The sequence below is a fragment of the Coturnix japonica genome, chromosome 2 (genome assembly GCF_054131305.1).
Source record: "Coturnix japonica strain WE chromosome 2, WE-NBRP24, whole genome shotgun sequence".
Lineage (NCBI taxonomy): Eukaryota > Metazoa > Chordata > Aves > Galliformes > Phasianidae > Coturnix > Coturnix japonica.
In genome coordinates this window covers 21895087-21916515 of record NC_140664.1, presented here as the reverse complement: position 1 = coordinate 21916515, position 21429 = coordinate 21895087, and the positions used below count along the sequence as shown (strand labels likewise).

The following is a 21429-nucleotide window of genomic DNA, read 5'->3' as shown; positions in this document are numbered from 1 at the left end:
GACACAGGCGTGAACTCGGCACTGCTTAACCCTACAGCATGGAGACAAATCTTAGCAGGCACAGATGCAGATATCTGTGCTTGGAAAGCTTCAGAGATGCAACTGCTATGCAGCTGGGATTAGGAGAGAGCTGAGTAGTCCAAAGGCATGCAACTCTGCATTTGCAACTTTGCATTTGGAAGTTAGCTACAGTTTCAAGTGTCAAAGTCCTCTTTTGCACTTAGCCTTAGTCTAATCTGACAGTAAAAGACCAAGTTGATTTTGTATGTATAATTTGACAACAAAAGGATGCAGCAAACCAACCAGAGAAGTGGTACAGGCATATGTAATGCTCTCGCAGATGACCACATACCATGTCCCCTTGTAGTCTTATGTGAATCAGCTGCTTCATTTCTTTCAAATGTGCACATCACATCATTTTAGAATTTACTTTACCCCAAACTGGTATTCAGGTCTTTTATTAATTAAAAAAAAAAAAAAAAATTTACACAGATCACATTGATTAGCAAGCAATGATGGCTATGCCTTAATTGGCATTTATGTATTACCATGTAGTCCTAAGTCCTCAAACCAAGAAGTGCTTGTCGCTATAAGCTGCGCACGCACCAAGGAAACACCAGCTAAGTAAGAGTCTCAGCTTAGAATCACTAAATCTTCATGGAAAAAAAGACCATTTGGGACACTGCTTAAAAAATGTATCTATTACTGCTCTTTCAGCAGTATGATCTGCATCCCACAATGCATGCATTACTTTCTACACATATGCAGCAAGATGTGGTTCATAGCCCCTTGGGTTGAAATAAGTGCAATAGTGCCATGCAGACTTTGGAATTTATTGCTACCAGAAAGAATAAAGAAACTTTAAAAATTTGAAAAGCAGTCATTATAATGTTGTGTCCTGAAACCTATACTGCATATCTGAGGAACCCCATGACCCACAGTCCTCCAAAGGAAGGAGCTTTTTGCTGCTATCGGAATCCTAAGATAAAGACATTATGTAGGATGATTGGAATAATGATGCAAGGTTAACACTCGGACTTAAGTATTTCCAGACACATTTTCCCTGTTTGGCAGGAAACTTGTTTTATAAGACACAGAATTGTCCTAATATAACAGCATAGCAACTGCAACTTAAAACTGAACAAGTCAGTTAATAGACTGTTAGGAGACTTTTGCTGTAGAACAGCATTTAGAAGCATGTATTTAAAAAACAGGTGGATAATCCAAATGTTCAGTTACTAGGACACTCGCAGTTATGTCCATGGCAATTTTGTTTCTGTTCTTTAAACAAATCATCACTTGCAAGCACTAATGTTAAAACCAGAAAGCCAGTCTAGTACACAGTGGCTATAAATGCCAAATCAATTTTCAGCAGATAATAAAGTTCATGTTTTACAATCAGCAATGCACTGTTTTACTACCCAAAATGTAAGCTAATAATATATAGCTCTGCTAAATGGAAAATGCAGATATGCTGTTAAGAAACAGGCTGGCTGTGAGATGATGGATCATTTCTGCTGGGACCTTCTTAAAGCTATGTGCAAATGTTTTGAAAATATCACATGATGTGGCCATGTGTTAAAAATTACAGCCAGTTAAGTTCTCTGCTAAGAAAAATATGTGGGCAATTTATGAAATGCACTCCAGGATGGAGATATCTTAAGTAAAACCAGATTTTGAAAACAAACCCTCTTTTTTTTTTTTTTTTTAAACACGAACTTAAAAAAAAAAAAAAAGAAAAAAGAAAAAAAAAAAGTAGCAGCCACATCTGGAGAGCAGAAGTAAAGAAAGGGTGGTCTGACCTAATACCAGGCCATCTTCTGAAAGAACAGCATTATTTCTGGGCTACAATGACTGTGATCACTGATTGTCCTTTTAAGGAAACCATGCTGAACACTGCCATGGGCAATAATAAAGCATTTTGTAGGCCAACATCTGTTCTTTGAAAGTCCTATAAAATGACTGATAGATTTGTAATGTTTCATAAATAAAGTCTGGAGTAAACAGTGATATAGATATATATATACATATATATACAACTATGAAAGAAAACACAGTAATCAAATGAACCAGTATACAGGATTAGATATGAACACCGTTTCTCCAGCATCAATTATTTAGAGATAAGCAGTTCCTCGAGCCCCGAACACAAGGACAGCATGGTTAACTCGGTTACTGGAGCTTCCCGTTAACAGGATTAGCTTCCGATGGACTTTTCTCTGAGCCACAGCAATGCCTTAGCAGAGATCTCTATGGCTTTTACAGTGTTTCATTAGCAAGCCTTTCTGCCCTGGCTTTCAGTAGCGGGTTAGTGGGAAGGTGAGTGGCCAGTCACCGTAACAGCAATAAGAAGGGTTGGCCTTTGAAGAGCAAATGTATTCCGTGTGAAAGTGTTATCGCTACACATAAACCAGAGCCCGCTTTTATTACTTCCTGTTCTTTCTCCAAAATAAGGAGGACTTTGGATGTCAGAACTACTGGGAAGGGATGCTTCTGAAATCAAGACTTCACACACACACACAAAAGGCACTGACATAATATCAGATTACATAAAAATACACATCCTTTTAATCTTCTGTACATAATGTGCTTACTTTTAAAATACAAAATCTGCCCCAGATGGCTAATAATGCCCATTTGAAAAAAACCAATGCCACAATATTAAAGGGCTAAAATATGCTGTGAACAGATTGAGAGGCAGTTCATCCTAGAGGAGAGTAAAAAAGTGCAGATGGGTGTCAAAAATAGCCAAGTGTCAGATCTGTTCAAGTATCTCCATTCTGGCACATGCTCCCAGTCACAGCTGTTAGTGTATTCTCTGTATCCAAGTGCAAGGTTTTCTAACACTCGGAGCTGACATTAAAACACACTTCTTCCTTGCTATTGCTCTGAGGGAATGCTGGAAATTAAACGTCTATTCAGTGGTAAAGCTACACAAGCATCGATAAGAGCACACATACTCAAGCGCAGCGCGTGCCATTTTGATTAAAGATACATGAAATTTTAACCAGCAGGTAGATTAAGTAATTTGAATGCCAAAGGCTTAATAGGTTTCTCAAAAACCTCTGCTCTTGGAGTTCCAATACTGTCTGCTAATACCCCAGATGATAGACATGAGGATCAAAACTGTTGGGCTGGTGACAGTTCAGTACAATTAAATATCTTAATAAAGCACAGATTTAGAAAGCCGCACAAGAACAGTCTCATACAAACACAAGGAAAATGTCAGCGAAGCCACATTAGGCAGAATGCAGTTTTCCAAATTAATGAATTACCGTGATATTTCTAATGAAGACCACATTCCAAGGAACATAATGCATGCAAATCAAATTTTAGGTATAAAGGGTTAAATTGACCTTTCGTAGTCCTCAGTTGTTATCTATGCAAATTAATTTGCCCATATTTCAACCATATAAATCCTCTTAGCCCTGTGCTTTGAGCAAACTGTGCCCACTTCCTTGTTACAACCAGGAGATCAGCAAACATACCAGCAGTGGGGTACGACCATGTAGAAAAATCCTAAAAGGAAAACATTCCTCCAACAACTGGCAATACCTACATGCAACTGCGGTTGCAGCAAACTGGCAGATACTGTTTCAAAACACCATCTGCGTGGTGCACAGACTCCCTGTGATCAAGCATAGCCTCTTCTGCCTGTCCTACCCAAATAATCCACACGAACCAGCCAGCTGTAGGCTCGGCGCTGTCTTTTTTTATCGAGACACAGGCTGTTGTAATCAGGCACATGTCTCTGCCCAGTCCTTACCCGAAAGGAATAAACAAACAGCACACACCAGATTCAACCCCTCTACTGCGGTCGATCCTTGAGCAAAGCCCTCAGATAAATCACCCCACAGAGAAGCGATGTCTAATTGATAAGTGCTATTGCTGATGAAAACAAGTGATTCTAAGATCCAAGGATAATATTTTCCCGAGGAAACCAATCTATTAAAATTTCCAGCACGGCGGCAATTTCTCTCATTCAGCAGATTTTTTCATTGTTTTATTTTGCATTAACATATTTCTGCAATCTGCCCGGTGACAGTTAAGCGCTGCTATTTAGGACAATGCCACAAGAATTCGGTTTATAAATCTCCCTCACTCCTCCGACACAAACAGCTTTTCAAGGAGATCACTTCAGCTGCAACTGACCTCCCCCGATACAACATCCCCAGACCCGAGGTGCAGCTGACAGTCCCTAAGGACAACACGAAGCTGCCTTTCTCCCCGTTAAAATGACCCCCCACGCAGGGACCCACACCCCCAGACACGGTCACTTTCTGCTATCTCCATCCCTTTGCGCCAAACCATCCAGTCCTGCTGCAAGTAGCATCTTGGGCAGTTTCCTCGCTCACATTCCCCTCCCCCAAACACACACACAACAGAATTAGCATCCCCCAAGCACTCCGTCCCTGTATCAGCTTGCAAATCATCATCTATATTTAAAAAAAAAAAAAAAAAGCAAGAAAAAAAAAAGCAAGAAAAAAAAAAGAAAAAACACCAACTATCAAAAAACAATTAGCGTTTCCTCATTTACAAGCAAAAGAGCTATGATAATTTTAACTCACCAGGCATCCTCGGATAAAATATACCACCCTGTAAATGGCTCTCTCCTCAAAGCAGGCTTATTTCGGGCTCAATGCCTCCTGTTCTGGAATGAGAGGGGAGACGCGAGCGGGGCCATCGGAGCTGGCTGTGGCAGCGTCGCTGGAGGCAGGATGCTGGGCGCGTGCGTTTGCCAGGCAAAGACAGATGGAGAGCTGACACTCTGGATTGCACTTGGAGCAGAAATGTGAATGATGACAGGAGCACATGTGGCCTTGAACCCAGCCCTGTCTCTTCAGGCAGAACAATGACAGGGATGTGTGTGCAAATTATCACAACCCTGGCTCCCCTCAGCTGACTCCTTTTACTCTACCTTTCACACCAAGTTCCAGATGACCGAAGAATAGAAAGTAAAATGTGGAGTGATAAGCTCAACACTGAATTATTCATTTTTCTTTAAAAGTTAACCCCTTCTCTTGCTGAAAGCAATTAGAGGAAAGCATCGCTTCTGATCGGCTCTCCTCCAAAAGTGGAAACAAATTCATTCTTTATTTTAACAGCCATCATTTTGAACTCTGTAGGACTACGTTTGTTTATTTAGCTGGAAACACAAAACGTGCACTGCGACAGAGAAGAGGGTCCCCCCTCCTTCCTCTCCCTTCCCCACACTTTGTTCGTTATTATGCTGTTTTACTATGGTGAACAGAGTATCAAAATCACTCCCTTTCTCAGATGCTCAGTAGTATGTGTAAAATAGAACACACTTAGAAAGCAGACCACTTTTATTTTACTATAGTGCTTTTAACCCCCTGGGATTCCTGCATTGATATGTTCCAAACATTCACAGCTTACTCTCCTCTACCTTGCGTGGTGATCCATGGGGGATGAAAACAAAATCTTCCCCATAAAGCTTTTTCAAAAGCTAAACAATCATGTCCTCCCAGTTTCTGATTTTGCACACCCCTCCAATGTTTATCCTTCACATGAAAAACGTATGCCTGGCTAGGTTCAATGCACTCTTCCCTATTAAGCTTTAATGGACACCATGATACATAAAACTACAAGTCTTTGTTATAGTGCTTTATCTAAAGCTGGCTATTTTCCTCTCAGCAGTCCCTCTTTAGTCCTTTGTAAAACATCCTTGCCTCTTAGGAGAAGCACACGCCTGGCTCGCATGCCTTCTGTAGCACGTATAGCCTTGCACAGAATTCCAGGCACGAGGGAAAATATCTTCTTTTTCCAGCTCCCCTTCAATTCACTGCTTGCAAAACCTCCTGTTTTAGTAACGAGCATTTCTCCAGCAATTAGCACACATGTTCTGGTTCGATTCTGCCTTTCAGTACACAATCAAACCCATATAAGAAACCAGCAGCTCTCACGCAGATCTTCAGAAGCTGCCTTCTTGTCAGCATAAGACTCATCCTTTTGTACTTATTTATGCATCTCTTGATTTGTGTTATGCCACCTTCTGCCTGTAGTGCAGAGAACAGCCCTGCTTTCAGGCCTTCCTTTTCCTTCCGCTAGCTGCCACAGAGCTGATAAAGATCTACTTAGGAAAGAACACACATGCAAAATTAAGTGAAAAATAACAACCCCTCCAACATCCGGCCTGGACTCATGAATATTTCTGACTTAAAACAAATGAGTCACTTCATTTGCCAATGTTTCCATGATAATTTTTTCAGGGTATCCGAGTGCCACTGTTTAGCTTCACTTAAACAAGGGGCTCCAAGCACAGCACTGGTGAATTCGGGGGGATAGGAGAAGCAAACATCATCTCCATTCACCCTAGTAAATATTCCACAGCCAACAAGGTACTGCATCTCTACTTGAGGGAGGCCATTCCTTCAAGATTAACAGATATATCCCCTGTAAGTGAAGTTCTGTGTAATGGATTTTTGCACTGGAGAGCCAAAGAGAACCATCCCAACATGGAAACGTTTCCACAACAAAATGCACTCACAGTGGAAGGCAGGGAAAGAATAACACTGAAGTCCATTCCACCACCAAGGCCTTGAAAGAATTTAGCATTCTTTTTGTTTTATTATTCACTGCACTATTTAAAACCAGGCAGTTAGTATTGTATTCGCCAAGCTGTTTTTCTTTTTTTAATGCTGTACTCTACATGAAAGGAAAAACATTTTCACAGTTGGAAATACAATCTTTCATCAACGTAGATGCAGCCCGAATCAACTTCAGAGCAGAAAGTAACGTGTCAAAGGTATGATGCATTTTAATAAAACCGAACGATATTCACTCTTAAGAGTAGATCTTAATATCAGTACATTGTAAATCCACAGACTGCAGCTCGCGAAATTGAACTTCCATATGCTGTGTGATTATGCATCTTTTCTGTGTGTAAAAAGCCTTTTTAAGCTGTTATCTGACTACAGTAATTGCCATTTAAATTGATCCATGTCAACAAAACCTGGATCCCTGGAGATTCTCACCTAGAAGTCTGCTCGTGGAAGGGCTCACAGAATGCCTGTGCATCTGAGACTACTTCAGCATTTTCTCAAGCAGCCAGCTGCATGAATAGTTTTTCCCTCTCATTATTTAATACACTGAGGCAGGCTGCAACCCATTTGGCAGCCCTCCCTGAATAAATATCTGTGGATATTTATTCTCTCTCCCCACCCCCGTTTTTATAGCAGTCATTTGAAGACTGCTCTAACAGTCTTTGTGCCGGTCCTGAAATTTTAGCAGGCCAAGTGAGGCTGGACAGTCCATTCTATAAAACAGTTTTATTCTCTGCATCTCCCAACTGAGGAAAGGAAATGCAATGGTTTAAACAAATGAATGGTTCTGTATTATCACAAGAGTCGGTGTTACAAGTGACACCAAAATGAAAGGGATACAATGAGAAAGAAAAATCCAGAAGCCAACCTTCAGGCAGGGCAGCACCTTCAGTCCCTCTGGGGTGGCTCCTTAAGGAATCACTCAAAAGGCTGCAAAGTAATTTCAATTAATCCTTGACAACTTTTAATTTTGGAAATGAGTAAAAGTGAGCAGTGCAGCCTCCATACTTACATATTTGTCCCCCACCAAATTTGTTATGAAGTTGCTATTGCACTGCTTTGATGGAGAAGAAAAATTCCAAATGACTACCATTTGAAAGCATAGAAAGTGCTTTCAGATTAAACGTAGCTTAATAAGAGGGACTTGAAGTCCACTGAAACGCATCTGTAGTTAATGAAAGGTCTCTATTAACAGTGAAGGAAGAATTTAACTCAAAGATTTTCTGTAGGACTTCTCAACTTCCCGCTCGACTTAGAGCAGACTGTTGTGATACATTGTGACTTCACACAGTGGGTATTAAGTGAGTTAATTCAAAGGAGCTGAAACCTCATTGATCCTAATTGAAAGCAATACACCCAACCAAATAGTTTTCTACCCCATCTGCTCTGGCCTGCCACCAGCTATTCAATACAAGAGAATTAATAGTTTCAGATATTCTAACCGACCCAATAAAAGCACTCATTTAAGCAGGACTGCATTAACAAAGTGAAAAACCAAGGGCAAAATGGGTTCAAATGGAGCATTTTACTCCTAGTTGGCTTTAACAAAGCTGAATAATGCTTATTCTGACTTTTTATGTGCAAGACTTGATAAACTGAATGAGAAGGCACTCAATGATCAGTCAACGAGCATTGATGAATGGTCATTAGGACCCCCCCAGCCCGAGGAGAGGCCATCCCACAAAGTGGCACACCAGCTTGAAAGGGCGGACTCACTAATGTCCAGATTTCCCCGCTTCCTTGCTCGACTCTCACTTTCAGACCACTGGCCACCAAATGAGGCTGACATATTGGAAAATAATCTTTTATGGGCGAGTGGTAAATAAAAATGGAGGCATTAGCTGGGCTTTCAAATTCAAATCCGCTAGTTTTGTCGGCCCCCAAACGTTTTGATTTTCCACCCAGCTGGAAGCTATTAGTGTTTTCTTAAGGCATCCCACTGACAGGGCAAACCCAAGTAATGTGCAAGCTGTAGAGCTGATTGTGGAGACAGGACAACTACTTCGGGATGCTTTCTTAACTTTCTTCAGTTGACCATCAAACCAAACAACAGCAAAGGCAACACCTCCGAGAGATGCTCACTGATTTCTGGCTGCCAGTGATTTCCTATTGCCTGATGCAACAACAGCCTACTCATGATGTGCCACAGTACCTTCCACACAACTTTTTCCATGACAGTGCAACTACCCTCCCATTTCTACTGTGCCATCTCAAAAGATCTCAAGGTATTAATAAAAGCCACATCTTCATAAACTTCTGTTTCTTCACTAGGAAATAGAATTGAAATATTCCAGGGAGATATGTTCTTATCTACAACAGCAGCTCTTAATACATGCAACACAAAACATGTGCCAGACAAGAGTAAACATTTCCCTAAGCATTTCCTTATTGGCAAGGCTTTCTGGACTTGGAGGAAGAAAAGACAAATGGGACATTTAAAACATACATAACTCTGTGAAACACAGACTGAGATTACCTATACAAATACCTAATATCTTAAAGCTACACTTATCAAGTTGGGAAGTAAATATTCTTGCTTGTCTAATAGAAATTCTTCATCATGCTACACCTAGTGCTAACTAAAGGAATACTGGAATAAATGCATTTGAGATGAGAAAGCAGTCTTCTCTTTTTTCACTTAGGAAAAATTAAAGTCATATTCAGTAGTAAAATCAAAAATTAGTCCTCTAAAAACGGATTTCAAATTATCTGTTAAGAAAAAGCAACCTTGGTAGCAGGACAGGCATGGCAGTCTAGACTGCTCATTGTCCTTTGGTCAGAAAAGAATCCAAAAAAATCATTCTTGTTGAAAGCTGTCAGAAATCTGAGTGGCATTTCAGGTGTACTTCAAGTTTAAAACAATAAAAATGACATATAAAGATCCATGGGAGGAGAAGAATAGGTCAACTGAAAATTAATTGCTTAAGAACAGGAGGGCCAACACAGGCTTCAGTCCTTCAGAGAACATGCTGTTGTACTCTACGTGCACACCTCATACACACGGGTATGGTCACATGTACACACCTGCTGTGGTGCCCATTTCCTTTGCTCCATCTGACCTAAATCAAGTTTTCCCTTACATCTTTATTAAATAAAGCATTTGCTACAATGGAGGCAAAGTAAATTAGAATTGACTGTTAATTTTATTCATATTCTAAGAAAATTACCACATCATCTAAGGATAAACATCACCAAGGCACTATGGAAAATTTTATACTGATTTGGTATCATTTCTGAAAGGACACAATGGAATACTGAAGATGCCACTTCACTGACAGAAGAAGAAACACAGCTGGTGCGCCCCAGAGATGCCTGAGCAATGATACCTGGTCCTGTTCAAACAGGGTCATATTTTAAGATCCCCTACCCCCCATACACACACCCAAAAAAAAAAGGGGGAGGAGCTCAAGCTATCAGTTGCCTTTTGACTTGAAGCTCAGAGTGTTTGCTCGTTCAACATGGGTAGGGAAACTCCTCCTGCTGTAGTATATTAACCCTAGTTTTGACCTCTAATCAATGTCATTTCAATGCATGGGATTTTCATAATAAAGATAACGTGAGAGCATATTTCTGTGAAAGAGGATCAACCACTTGCCATAAATTTGAGCCTTGCATTTTTCTTCGTAACACGTCAATATTTGTGACACTAACTAAACATATTTTATTCATTTGACAAGGACTGTTACATTATATTGAAAACTTTTGTTTCAATGTCACCACCTCCCCGTTTTGACTGATGGCGAGTGAGTTTTGTTAAAACGCAAGGGGTGATAGCGTATGCTCCAGTGAACTTTCCCTCCTCTCAGCACCAGAGACAAAAACCTGCAGCTCCGCTCTGTGCTGGCAGCCATCTGGACAGCTTTCTCTCAATGCCTGCCCCACACCACACTGCAGGCAAAATTTCAGGGCTCTCGAGCTCTGTGGAGCTATTCATGACATACCAATTTCACATTTTCTGCTTGTAAGCTTGCAACAATAAATGCTAATGAGGACTATGAATGACATTTTTAAAGACAATAAAAAGGTCTCCAAATCCCTTGCATATGGAGACACTATTTTCTAAACTTCACCTTCTGTTAGGGAACCATTACACTCTAAAGGAAAAAAATAACCTAAGGAGAACAATGCGATGATCAAAGCATAATCGAGTCCTTAAGAATTCCAAAGAAAATAATGTTTGCAAAGCCAGGTTAATGACAGACAGACATTATGCCGATGCACAGTGCTAACATTTGAATGCAGAACTCTTTCTCAGTAGCGCTGCCCTTCTTAGCACTGCGCTCAAGAATTCCTGGCTGTGGGGTGGGTTTGGGGGCAACATGGCAGATCCTCACTTCTCCTGATGACATGCAACCTAAGAAGTCTTGCATTTGGACCTTTTATTTACAAAGCTCTAGTCCAAAAGTAAACAGTCCTCATTAATTGCTTGGAAACTCTATGTTCTCATGGAGATTACTGTACTGACCGAGAGTGACCAAGAGAAGTTCCTAGTTTTAATGTTTTCTTTCCCAAATCTGTCTTTTGCAGTGCTATTGCTACTCTAAATTAAAGGGCTGTCTTTACTCTGGGTAGTATGTTTTGTGTTTAATTAAAGACAGTTTCCCTTATCAGCAAAGACTAAAAACACTTTCAAGAAAATCCACCAGGTGGAGCAAATACACAGCGATACACGTTTATTTATGCTCTTACTGCCATTTTCAACAGAGAAAATGTTTTATATGGAAATATTCCTACCTCTTGACCTCCCTTCTTTGCCCTTCTGTCAAGTATTGATCAATTTGTACTTATTTACTCCATTTATAATCGTACAAAAGCTTTGTTCAAAGGAGCCCTGATAGGAATCTACTGTTGTTGAGCACTTGAGCACTTTCAATATAGATTTGCAAACCACAATAGTCATTGAAAAGAGTCAAAGAAGTGAAATTAGAGAATAGCATTCTTCAATAAAATATTATTTCAAAAAAAGTGAAATTAGAAAATACTATGCTGAATGATACTTTGTTGAATAATACATGTGTATATACATTATATATGTGTACGTACTCAACAGTAAACGGAAAATGAGCTTATAAAAAAAGGCTGATAAGCGTTCAGAAGATAGAGCTCATTCTTATATCAGACAATAAAACCTTTACACTGGTCTCCAGTACAGTGGGCTGGAAACCAGGCCACTGTATGCACTCATGTAAACAGCAGCACCAGTAGCATCATAGCAGTAGTGCTGCACGGTATGTTGCTGTTTATTGTTAATACCTTTATTTTTGTATTAAACCAGTCAACCTCTGAGTAAATTCAAAAGCGCAATGAATGAGGGCTGTAAATAAATATTCAAGCTTATCCTTAACAGCTAAACATTACTTCTCCATTTAAGCTGTTTTCCAGAGCCAGGTGAGAAAGCCACTTCCTCATCAAATATTTTAAATTTCCCTGATGAAGGAGAAGATCTAATGAAATAAAGGCAGGGGGGCACCTTTTTACGGGAAGAAAATTAAGTCTTAACAGAAAAGCGGCTATGGATGAGTCTTCTCACAGTTATAATAGGACAACCCACTGGCAGAGCCTGTAATTGCTAAAATGGCAAAGCAATATCACCAAGTGAACTGCTCTAATGCAGTTCAGTGTCTAGAAACACAGCATAATCAGTACACAGTCCTTCAGCCCTTGATGATGGAAAGGATTATTGTTTGAGTGACAAAGGCAAAGTATTGATTTCCATAAATTTCCTCCACCTCTCCATTGTTTCCTTAGTTACACCTTTTCTAGCATTTTTTTTTCACTTGCCAGTTCAGAGTTCCTCTCCTCTCTCTGCCATCAGTACTACCCCTCTGTCCTCGATTATGTGCCCATCTTCTGACCCTTCTACATCCCAGTCAGTTTCCACAACCAAAACCAATCCCAAATGGATTCACCAAATGTGCAATCTGAGGAGAAAGTCCCCAGATGCAAAAGAGGCTGACAGAAGATCTGTGCTTTTAGTTAGCCCCAGATGAATCCAATCACAGCTAAGGAGTTACCATTCAAAATCTTTGTTTCTTAAGGAACAGGGAGGGATCTGTACAAACACAAGCTTTTACATACAGTTTTATTTTATCTAATTGTGTTGCACTCCACATGGTGCTTAGCTGTAACCACTCAGAAGAGAAGCAGGAGAGGAACATAAGAGGTGATTATGAAGTGGAATTTCATACCAAGAGCAAATTATGGCACTTCACACTAGCAGAACATCTGCAAAGAGCAGTAGAAAGAGCCTGGACAACACAAGGTGACAGTTTTAATGCAGCTTGGGACTGTTTTCTGCGAGAATTTTCCTTAAGCAAAACTGTCACAGCAGTGGCTTGAAGATATAGCCAAGCTAGGCTTTTTTCCCCTCCAGTTTCAAATGGAATAATGATTGAAAACCATTATCTCCTCCAAGGGATTTCTGATGTTGCAGCCATGAACTATGCGTTACCCTTTTCTGATGTTTTCAGAGGGGAGCTGGATACCCAGTGGGTGGGAGGAAGGACAGTGTGGCTGCTGTTGTCACCACCCATGGGTGGGGAGTTTGCTTTTCCTATGCTGCAAGCTGAGACTGGCAATGTCTGGCTAGGTCATGGCCAGTTCATTGGATTAAGAAGTCTAGAAAAATGTAAAAGTGTGTCATACAACAGAAGGAGGGACACACATGTTCATACTGACATGTTATTTCCTGCATATACACAAGCCCTGTGGAAACATGGCCCTGACCATAAACCAACTTTTTTTCATCCTATAGATTCAAGCAATATTTGTTTATGCTATAGCTTCTCTACAGTATGTAAGGATAAAAGGATTTAAAACTGTGCGTTTAAGTAATTCACTTTTACTTAAAGGCCAGACCAGGTACACCAGAATAGCATAGGAACCTACTGAAAAAGGGGGCTTGATTCTAAAAGGTGGAGTATTGTGTACATATTTAAGAATTTATTAGATCATGATTATCGATCTGGCACACTGTAACAGCTCTTTTGTTGTAGCATCCCCTGCAAATCCTTCTTAGATGGAGGATTAGGAGCACAATAGATCATAATGACTCTTTTGGTCCCATTATGCTGTGTGTACTCACAGCTGCAGATGCCGGTGGAAGGGCACATTCTCCTAATGAGGAATCCCCTATAAACCCTTTCCTGGTAATGGCCGTTAATGTTTCTGCGCAGGAAGAGTATGCCTTTAAATCTTTATTACAAAATCCTAATGAAATACTAGCAGGGAAAATGTAAGTGACTGTTCGAGCAATTTTGATCACACCTACAAAGTAACCAAAGCCATTAGCACGTGAAAACGTCCTGCACAACTACAGAAATAACTCTACAGATTGGACTGAAAGCCTATGGTGTAAAAGAAAAGGAAACCATAGTTAACTTTTAGCTCTCTGTTCTCCACTCCTATAACCACAAATACATTTTTGGACCAGCTTTTGCCCACAACAATGAAACATAACAGTCACATGCTGCACTGATTTGTGCTGCAAAGCCAGATAAACATGTTCCCTTCCTCTGCTACTTGCACCTTGTGACTGTCAACACAATTATTTACAGTACTGTGCTATAAACAATTAAATGTATCCAACTAAGTCATATTCTTTACCATTCAGACAAAAAAATCAAATTTTAATTTCCTATCAATCAGGAAAACAAACAAACAAATATGATATACACATTCTGTGCTTTTCAGTACCTTTACCTAATTTAAGCATCTGCAACCTTGACCTTTACATGATAGCAGATTTTCTACCTAGGGCTGATGTTTAAGTACCTCCCAGCCTCAGCCACAGAAAGACTCCATGGGTCACAGGGAATTCCCTCAACACTCAATACCTATGAACAACAACTACAACCAACCTCAGTATTTCAAAACTGAATGCAAAGTCGGACACCTAAGAAAATCACATGAGTACTAAGAATGGAAGTGCTGATAGCTGCCACCATTGTTTCAATAGGCCATGCCAGAACAAACACTGGCTTGGTTTTATGCCATGGGATGAATAAAAGTAATGTTGCCAAGCATGCTGAAAATGAGAGACTTGGAGTGCCAAGTATGATGATTACATTCATGATTACACAAAGAACAAAAAACATCTTCAAAATTTTCTTTCATTTGCTGCGCAGCACAAGCTCAAGTCTGAAAGGTCTTGATCCTCAGAAGGATCCTCTGAAAATGAGAGAGGTTAAGTGAAGGGAGAGAGAACAATAAAGCAAAAGGAAAAACCATGAGTTCAGAAGCGAAAGGGTTAACCTGTTTTGTTTCAGTCGGTGTTCTACCAATGCCAGAATTACAAGGGAAAGACTAAAAAGAGCCAATTTTTTATTATTATTATTGTTATTATTCTTTTAAAAAGAAAAAAAAAAAAATCAGGCCTATCTGTCACAGTGTTGTCCGGGCTGGAAGAACCGGCAGGAACCTCAGATTCCTGACCAAGCCCTCCTGCACACAATGCCTCCTGAATGGAAGGAACCCAGGCCCAGCAGAGATAGCCCGCTGTCAGGAACCGGCCCTGACGTGTGTGGACAGACAGGGCTGGCCTCGCAGGATGTCAGAGCGGCAAACTGCAGCTCGAGATACTGCATTTTCACACACTCTCAGCCTGGATGTTTTGCTCTTCAGGTAATTAAACAAGGAAACGGGGCTGATGTGTACAAGTCTGACCCCTGCGCTGCGGCTCCACACTTCTGCCTATCAACTTCCGCAAGGACTGCCTGCAGCATCAACAGTCTTCTGCTCTGCTCCCCTCTCTCCCAGTGCCAAGCTCTAAAACAAATCCTCCTGGAATTATGTGCTGCTGCTGCCTACTCCTTTTGCTGTTTCAGAAGGACTAAATTGGTTGGTGTTCCATATGCCTTGCTGCTTTTTCGTAGGAAGAAGGAAAAAGGAAGGAGACAATTACTTTCTGAGAGCTGCTCCTCAGATACAGTCGCAAGATTACATGGAGGAAGGGAAGAATGCATGAAGCAAAGAATTCCCGAATTAATGCTTACGTTCAGGTCATTATTCAAAATGTGGAAGATCCTGAAAAGTCTCTCTGATTCATCCATCCAACCAGTTATTATTATCCAACCCAACACTTATTATTATTTTTCACTTTCTGAGTCTTTGCTTTGCATAATGGTATAAATCATAGAATCAGAAAAAAATAAACCAGTGTCTCATCTCTCTATTTTTTTCCTATATTTAAGAAAGGGTAGAAGGCAGGTGCTACCACCTATAGTCTGTGAAAGCCCTGCACATGCTGCTCACTGGCTGACCCAGTTTCTACGCTCTTTAAATACTATTTAAACAAAATGATTTTAGAAAGGGTAACATATTCTTACTTCTTCTGAAAACCCACAGAATAGAATATTGGCTGAGAGAGAGAGACCAGAAGAAAGGGGAGCACAAAAGCGTGCCTGCTTGTCTGTGTTCAACACAAAGAACATTAAATGAAAACAACTGGCACGCCGCCAAATTCCTATACAGGCAAAGAGATTCAAATAAATTGATTTCACGCATCACACTGACCTGGGATCAGTGAGCAGTGCTACAATACACTTGCTGCTCCATGTGGGGCAAAGCCCATTAATGTTATCAGAGCCTCAGCACATCACCGCGAGGAAAAAAAGGGAAACCAAACTCTGCATACTCAGATATTCACTTTGGAAAGGGAACTTAAGCTGAAGTGCTTTGTTTCAGTTTACTAATAAATATATCCTATTCTCACAGTCTGTTCATCTCAAAGGTTTCTAAGGTTGTACTTTACAAATTAAAATAAATACAAATGCCATACGCTCACCCTTACACCCTGCTTTCAATGTAGCTGCTCTCAAACTCAGTTATTCTCTGTGAATTTCCTCCCTTCCCCGTCCGCCAGTGTTTTATATAGATTGTAGGCTATTTTCTTTGTACTTCAAAAGCTGGATCCCTGCCCAGTATGTTCTTCTTGGCTCAGAAAGTAAGCTGAAGAAAACGGCCACCAGTCTCAACCACTCCAAATCAACCTGACCTACAGAAAAAAACCATCATTTGCAAGTCAGCTATAAACAAGGCCCTTCTTCACTGTGTAGAATTGCTTGGGCTCCGTCCCTCATTTCAGAATTTCACTTTCTTACAAGATGTGAAGAAACCCATATGCATTGTGGAGTCTCTTCTTGTCATCCAGCCTTTGTTTTTCATTAAGATCTCTCACACTCATACCACACAATCAAGAGCGATGCCAGCCAGCCACAGGTGTGCACCACATGAACAGACGAAGACCCGATTGTGAGTCGAGTAATGACAATCCTGTGTCTGTAATGCACTCGTCCCCAAGAACTCTATTACATCTGTTATATGTTAGAAGGGGGAATTATTACTTCAATTGGACTCTTCAAGATGCGTAAGCACGCAAACAATTGATTTAAAGACTAACAAAGGAAAAGCAAGGAAAAGAAGACATTACAGGAGCAGAAGAAAGGTTAGGATCACCGTAAGCATAGGCAGACTGGTACAAGTGGCCATTGCTTCAAGGAAGCTATAGATTCAATCACCTCCTACTTTGCCATTATTCCATTTTTTGTTTCAAATAGTAAGTTAAATCTTCTAGGGCACAGCAATATCCATATTAAATTGACTTCAAACACCGCTGCGAGAACACTCATCTCTAACCTACTTCTGCTTTTAATGAAAACTACATCACATGATCTGAAAAGGTGTTGTCTGCCAAACCATCCATCGAAGCTGGGCTGAAAGTTGCTATAATATATAGGACAAAGCTATCTAGGGTAATGGAACAGAAGCTTTTTGATGGATTTCAAAAGAGTGTTGGGCACATCTCTCAAGTCAGTCATCCAAATTTCAGTGCGGAGCATCTTGGCCATTTAAGACTAAAATTCTTGAATGTGTTACGAACACATACATCCAGATTTAGGTAACTTACTCAGCCACTTCCTTCCAAATATATCTCAAAATGGGTGTGCCCAAAGATCTATCAATTACTCACCACCACCAATTGCTGTCTTTTCTACAGAATAGCTGCAAGGCAGTTCTGGATCGGCTTTTTCACTAAGGTAAAATTATAGTTAACTCTGTAGGTTTTGCTACAGAGAGGATGTGCTTGTTTTGCTATAAAGCTAGATTGATAGGGCTGCAAGAAGGAACTGTTTAGGATACAGCAGCTTTGTAATGATGGTACAGATGCATCTGCACCCAGGTGATATGGGCAGTCTGACCTGCCCAGTGGTTAACAGGACAGGCAACATGCTGTTCCCTCCCATTTGGCAAATATTTCAGTAGTACAAGAAGATCATTTGGGCTTTATAAAGATGAAGTGATTTTCAGTCATATTCAATCCTTCTTTCTAATAAAAATGATCAGTATTAGAAAACACGTCTGTCTCCTAAGTTGTAGAAAATTTCCATTATCTTGCACGTGCTCTGACAGCAATAAACCACAATAAGCTTCACATTAGTATGCCAGCACTGCATGCTTGAGGCATGAAATCTTTACTTTTACATTTATTTATTTTTGAAATCCTTTATGAAGACCAATATCGCAGAAGAAATCAACCAACAGCCACCCATACGAGGTACACTTGCACTTTGAAAACTGGACTGCAGGTAGAAGAAAGGAGGGGAATTAGAAGATAAACACTGCGAAATCAACAAAATAAAAATGCAAGAAAAATGTCTGCTAAGAATATGCTTTCTTTTCCACACTGCCTGTGTGCAGGAAGATCACAGAGATACAATGACTTGCTTTAAATCAAGCTAGAAACTCAATTTAGAATGCCAATTCATTTTTAATAGGTGTTGGTTTTTTTTTTTTTAAATTACGCCCACAGAAACTCACAAAGCCTCCACAGCGTGCAAATCTCCTTGCATTACAGCACCCATACAGTATTGTGGGGCCCTGAGTAGGCAATGTCTCACATACAGAGGCTAGGGACACAAAACCAGGCTTCAGCTGCCTTCAAAATAAACCAGAGCACAGCCCACAATACTCAGACTGCTTGTTCACTTTATTTTGATATCATACTCCATCAAAGTTATGTCAGAGGCAAAACAGTCCAACACTAAAAAAAGACAGTATCAAGAGTGTTGGAAAGCACTTAGACTCAGTTCAGTACTTTCTTGCTATCCAGACACCATTTTAGGAGAAAAAATGCAGTTTCAGTAAAGACAGGAATGACAGTCATAAGTTAAGTAGAAAAGTCATTCTGCCACCACAGATTTACTTCTCAACTACAGTAAAAACTTTTGCATGCAAGGAACTGGAATATTCACCCCCAATATTTCCTGAATCAAATTTAACACAGATTCCCAATGCAATGAGTTCACCAGAGGGTTCCTCTAAATTATAAAGACAGCCATTTGGCCAACATGATTACAACTGTCCCTTAACCTGGTTGCAAATACCATTCTAATTCACAGTGCTGTAAACTAAACTTTATTATTTTTACAGCCCAGTCAAACAATATTTATATGCCAGATAAAATGTACCTATGGCATCAAAAATAAAGGAAACATGGTTAAAGACTGCAAGTAGATGTATTTACAAGAAAAGAACAATTCTAGAAAAGTCATCACTGAAGGATTTCATTGCTAGAGCTGTACTCTTTCAGTGATATTAAAATGATGGCAACACTTTGATTGACTTAGGCAGACTCTTCGGAGGCTAAGGGCAAAGATTTCAACTTACATTACAGTTTACACGGCAAGGTACAGCCATTACAAATAACTTCTGAATAGTATGCACATTATAAGATCAAATATGTTTCTGTTCCTTACCTTGACAAAATTCAAAGTTCCCTTTTTTCCGGCAGTCACCTATCACTAAACTCAGTGCTCTCCAAGTGTTTCTTTTGACAGATATCATTCTCCACCAACCGCTCTGCTAATTTCCTCTTTCCTTTTCTGACTGGGACAGATATTATGTTCACCAGCCCAGAGATCAATCTTTTCTATTGACAACAACAAATGAAAAAAAAAAAAAAAAGAAAGAAAAAAAAAAAGAAAGAAAAAGAAAAAAAAAAGCACATATCACAGCCAGTTTGAAGAACCACACCCCTTCATTTGCATAATAATAGCAGTCTTTTAAATAAAGAGAGAAGACAGAATCGCTATCATTCTAAATCAACTACCCACATTTTCTTAGTCAATATAAGGCAGTGCTTTGATACCATATTAATTCTTAGACAAAGCCTGCTTCAGAAGTTGCCCATTTTCGACTGTTAATATATAAAGGGCAGCCTGCATGCCACCTATTTACTAATTCTGTAAAAACAATTGGCTTCAAATGCATCAATATGATATAAAATATTATATACTTTACCTGGTTGAAAAGAAGCCCTAGAGAATAATTTATTAAATGAACGTGGTTACTAAAAATGGAAACCTTGCAATTACACAACAGTATATGAACTCGTAAGTCGTAATAGCAAACACATTTTAAGAAAGACAGAACAAAAAGGTATTGATGTATTTACAAATCATCCTCCCACTTCTGAAAAGGCAATTTCTCTCGCACTCCAACACCTACGTGAGCTGTTTATTTGGGTTACACAAATACTTTGTCATTAGTATGAGCCCATATGACAGTGCTGTCAGTTTTTCCAAGACATTAATATGCTTTCCGGGGTTCATAATTATGTCAAAGCAGAGAGGTTTCAGAGCCAGGCACGCAGTTATGTCCATGCTTCAATCTGCATCCACTACTTAGGTGTTTCAGGACATACAGTTAAGCATGCAGAAGGATCTGGCCACAGCCGCATGCATCTACCCAAGAACCCAGCCCGGACTGCCTCCTGGACTAGATTATGCTGCAAAAAAAATGGATCGCCTGAGGGCATTTTCAAAAGATGACATTTGTACTGATGCTCAGAATGGCAATCTTCCCCACAGAAAAAAAACAAATGTTTCTGTGCAGCCCTGGCCCGAGCCAAATCCCTGTTATTTCAAGAGGTGTAAGGGGACTTCAGGACTGTACCCAGTATTTGGCAACTGTTGACTTTCAAAATGACACCATTGCCTTTGGAAATCTAGAAAACAACCGCCAAAGTAGAGTTAGGACTCTCCCACTTGGGTGCAATAATTATTTTCCTAAACTTATTATTACCATGTGGAAATTCTGTAGTTGCCACCATGTACATATGCTGGCATTCAGAATTACCTTTCCATAGTGCCTTATCATGAATTCTGTACTTTTCAAATCTTCAGACTTCTGGATAACACGTTACACTTAGACAAATGCACACAATGTTCCCTAAACTGCCATTATTGTTTGATTTGAATGTTACAGCCATAAACCCATGCCACTGGCAAAGCTGAAAAATACTTCACTGACCAAGTGGCCCCATTAATTTCACTGAGCTCATTTAAACATTAAGTTTTCTACTGAGTGACGATAGCACAATCTGGTTGAAATACGGGTTTAGAGTCGAACAGTAAATTAGCATCATATTCTGGATTCAGAATTACATGTTTTGTTAACCTTCACTAATTTGGCCACTGGAAATAATTAAGATCAAATATGTTAAATTTTGTAACATGTAACAATTCACTATTTGTGTCTACTGAATAGCATGCTTCTCTTCAAAGGTTTTTAAATCTCTTACTGTACCACAATAAGTTCTTATGAAAGAGAAAAAAAAAAATCAAAGAAAGTACCCATCTGTGGCCCACATCACAATGGAGTCACCACTTTAACTTACTGTTCTTCCTTTGTTACAGCCTCAGGTTCATTTTCTCTACGTACCACATTTTCTAAAGTGATGGATGCATTCTGTTATACCCATTCCACAGTAATCTGCCTTTTATAACGCATTTTTGCTTCCCGATTTGTAAACAGTTGTTGTCTCTGGAATGTACATGCAAAATCATCTAAAGTCTGAACTTCACTG

At 39.9% G+C, this 21429-nt stretch overlaps 1 protein-coding gene across 10 annotated transcripts in view; it reads right to left on the bottom strand.

Moving 5' to 3' along the window:
* Positions 1-21429, bottom strand: part of RUNX1T1 (RUNX1 partner transcriptional co-repressor 1) — a 108108-nt gene that overhangs the window by 69494 nt on the left and 17185 nt on the right. For 2 of the 10 annotated variants that reach the window (XM_015855918.3, XM_085537219.1), the window contains exon 2: positions 19319-19491. The exons of 5 other annotated variants lie outside the window; for them this stretch is intronic. In XM_015855918.3, coding sequence (XP_015711404.1) covers positions 19319-19406 — 88 coding nt within the window. In that variant the 5' untranslated portion in view covers positions 19407-19491. Of the gene's footprint in view, positions 1-3559; positions 3688-4568; positions 5123-19318; positions 19492-21429 lie in introns of those variants that run through there. 3 more of the 10 variants (XM_015855921.3, XM_085537224.1, XM_085537222.1) reach the window with 3 other exon arrangements.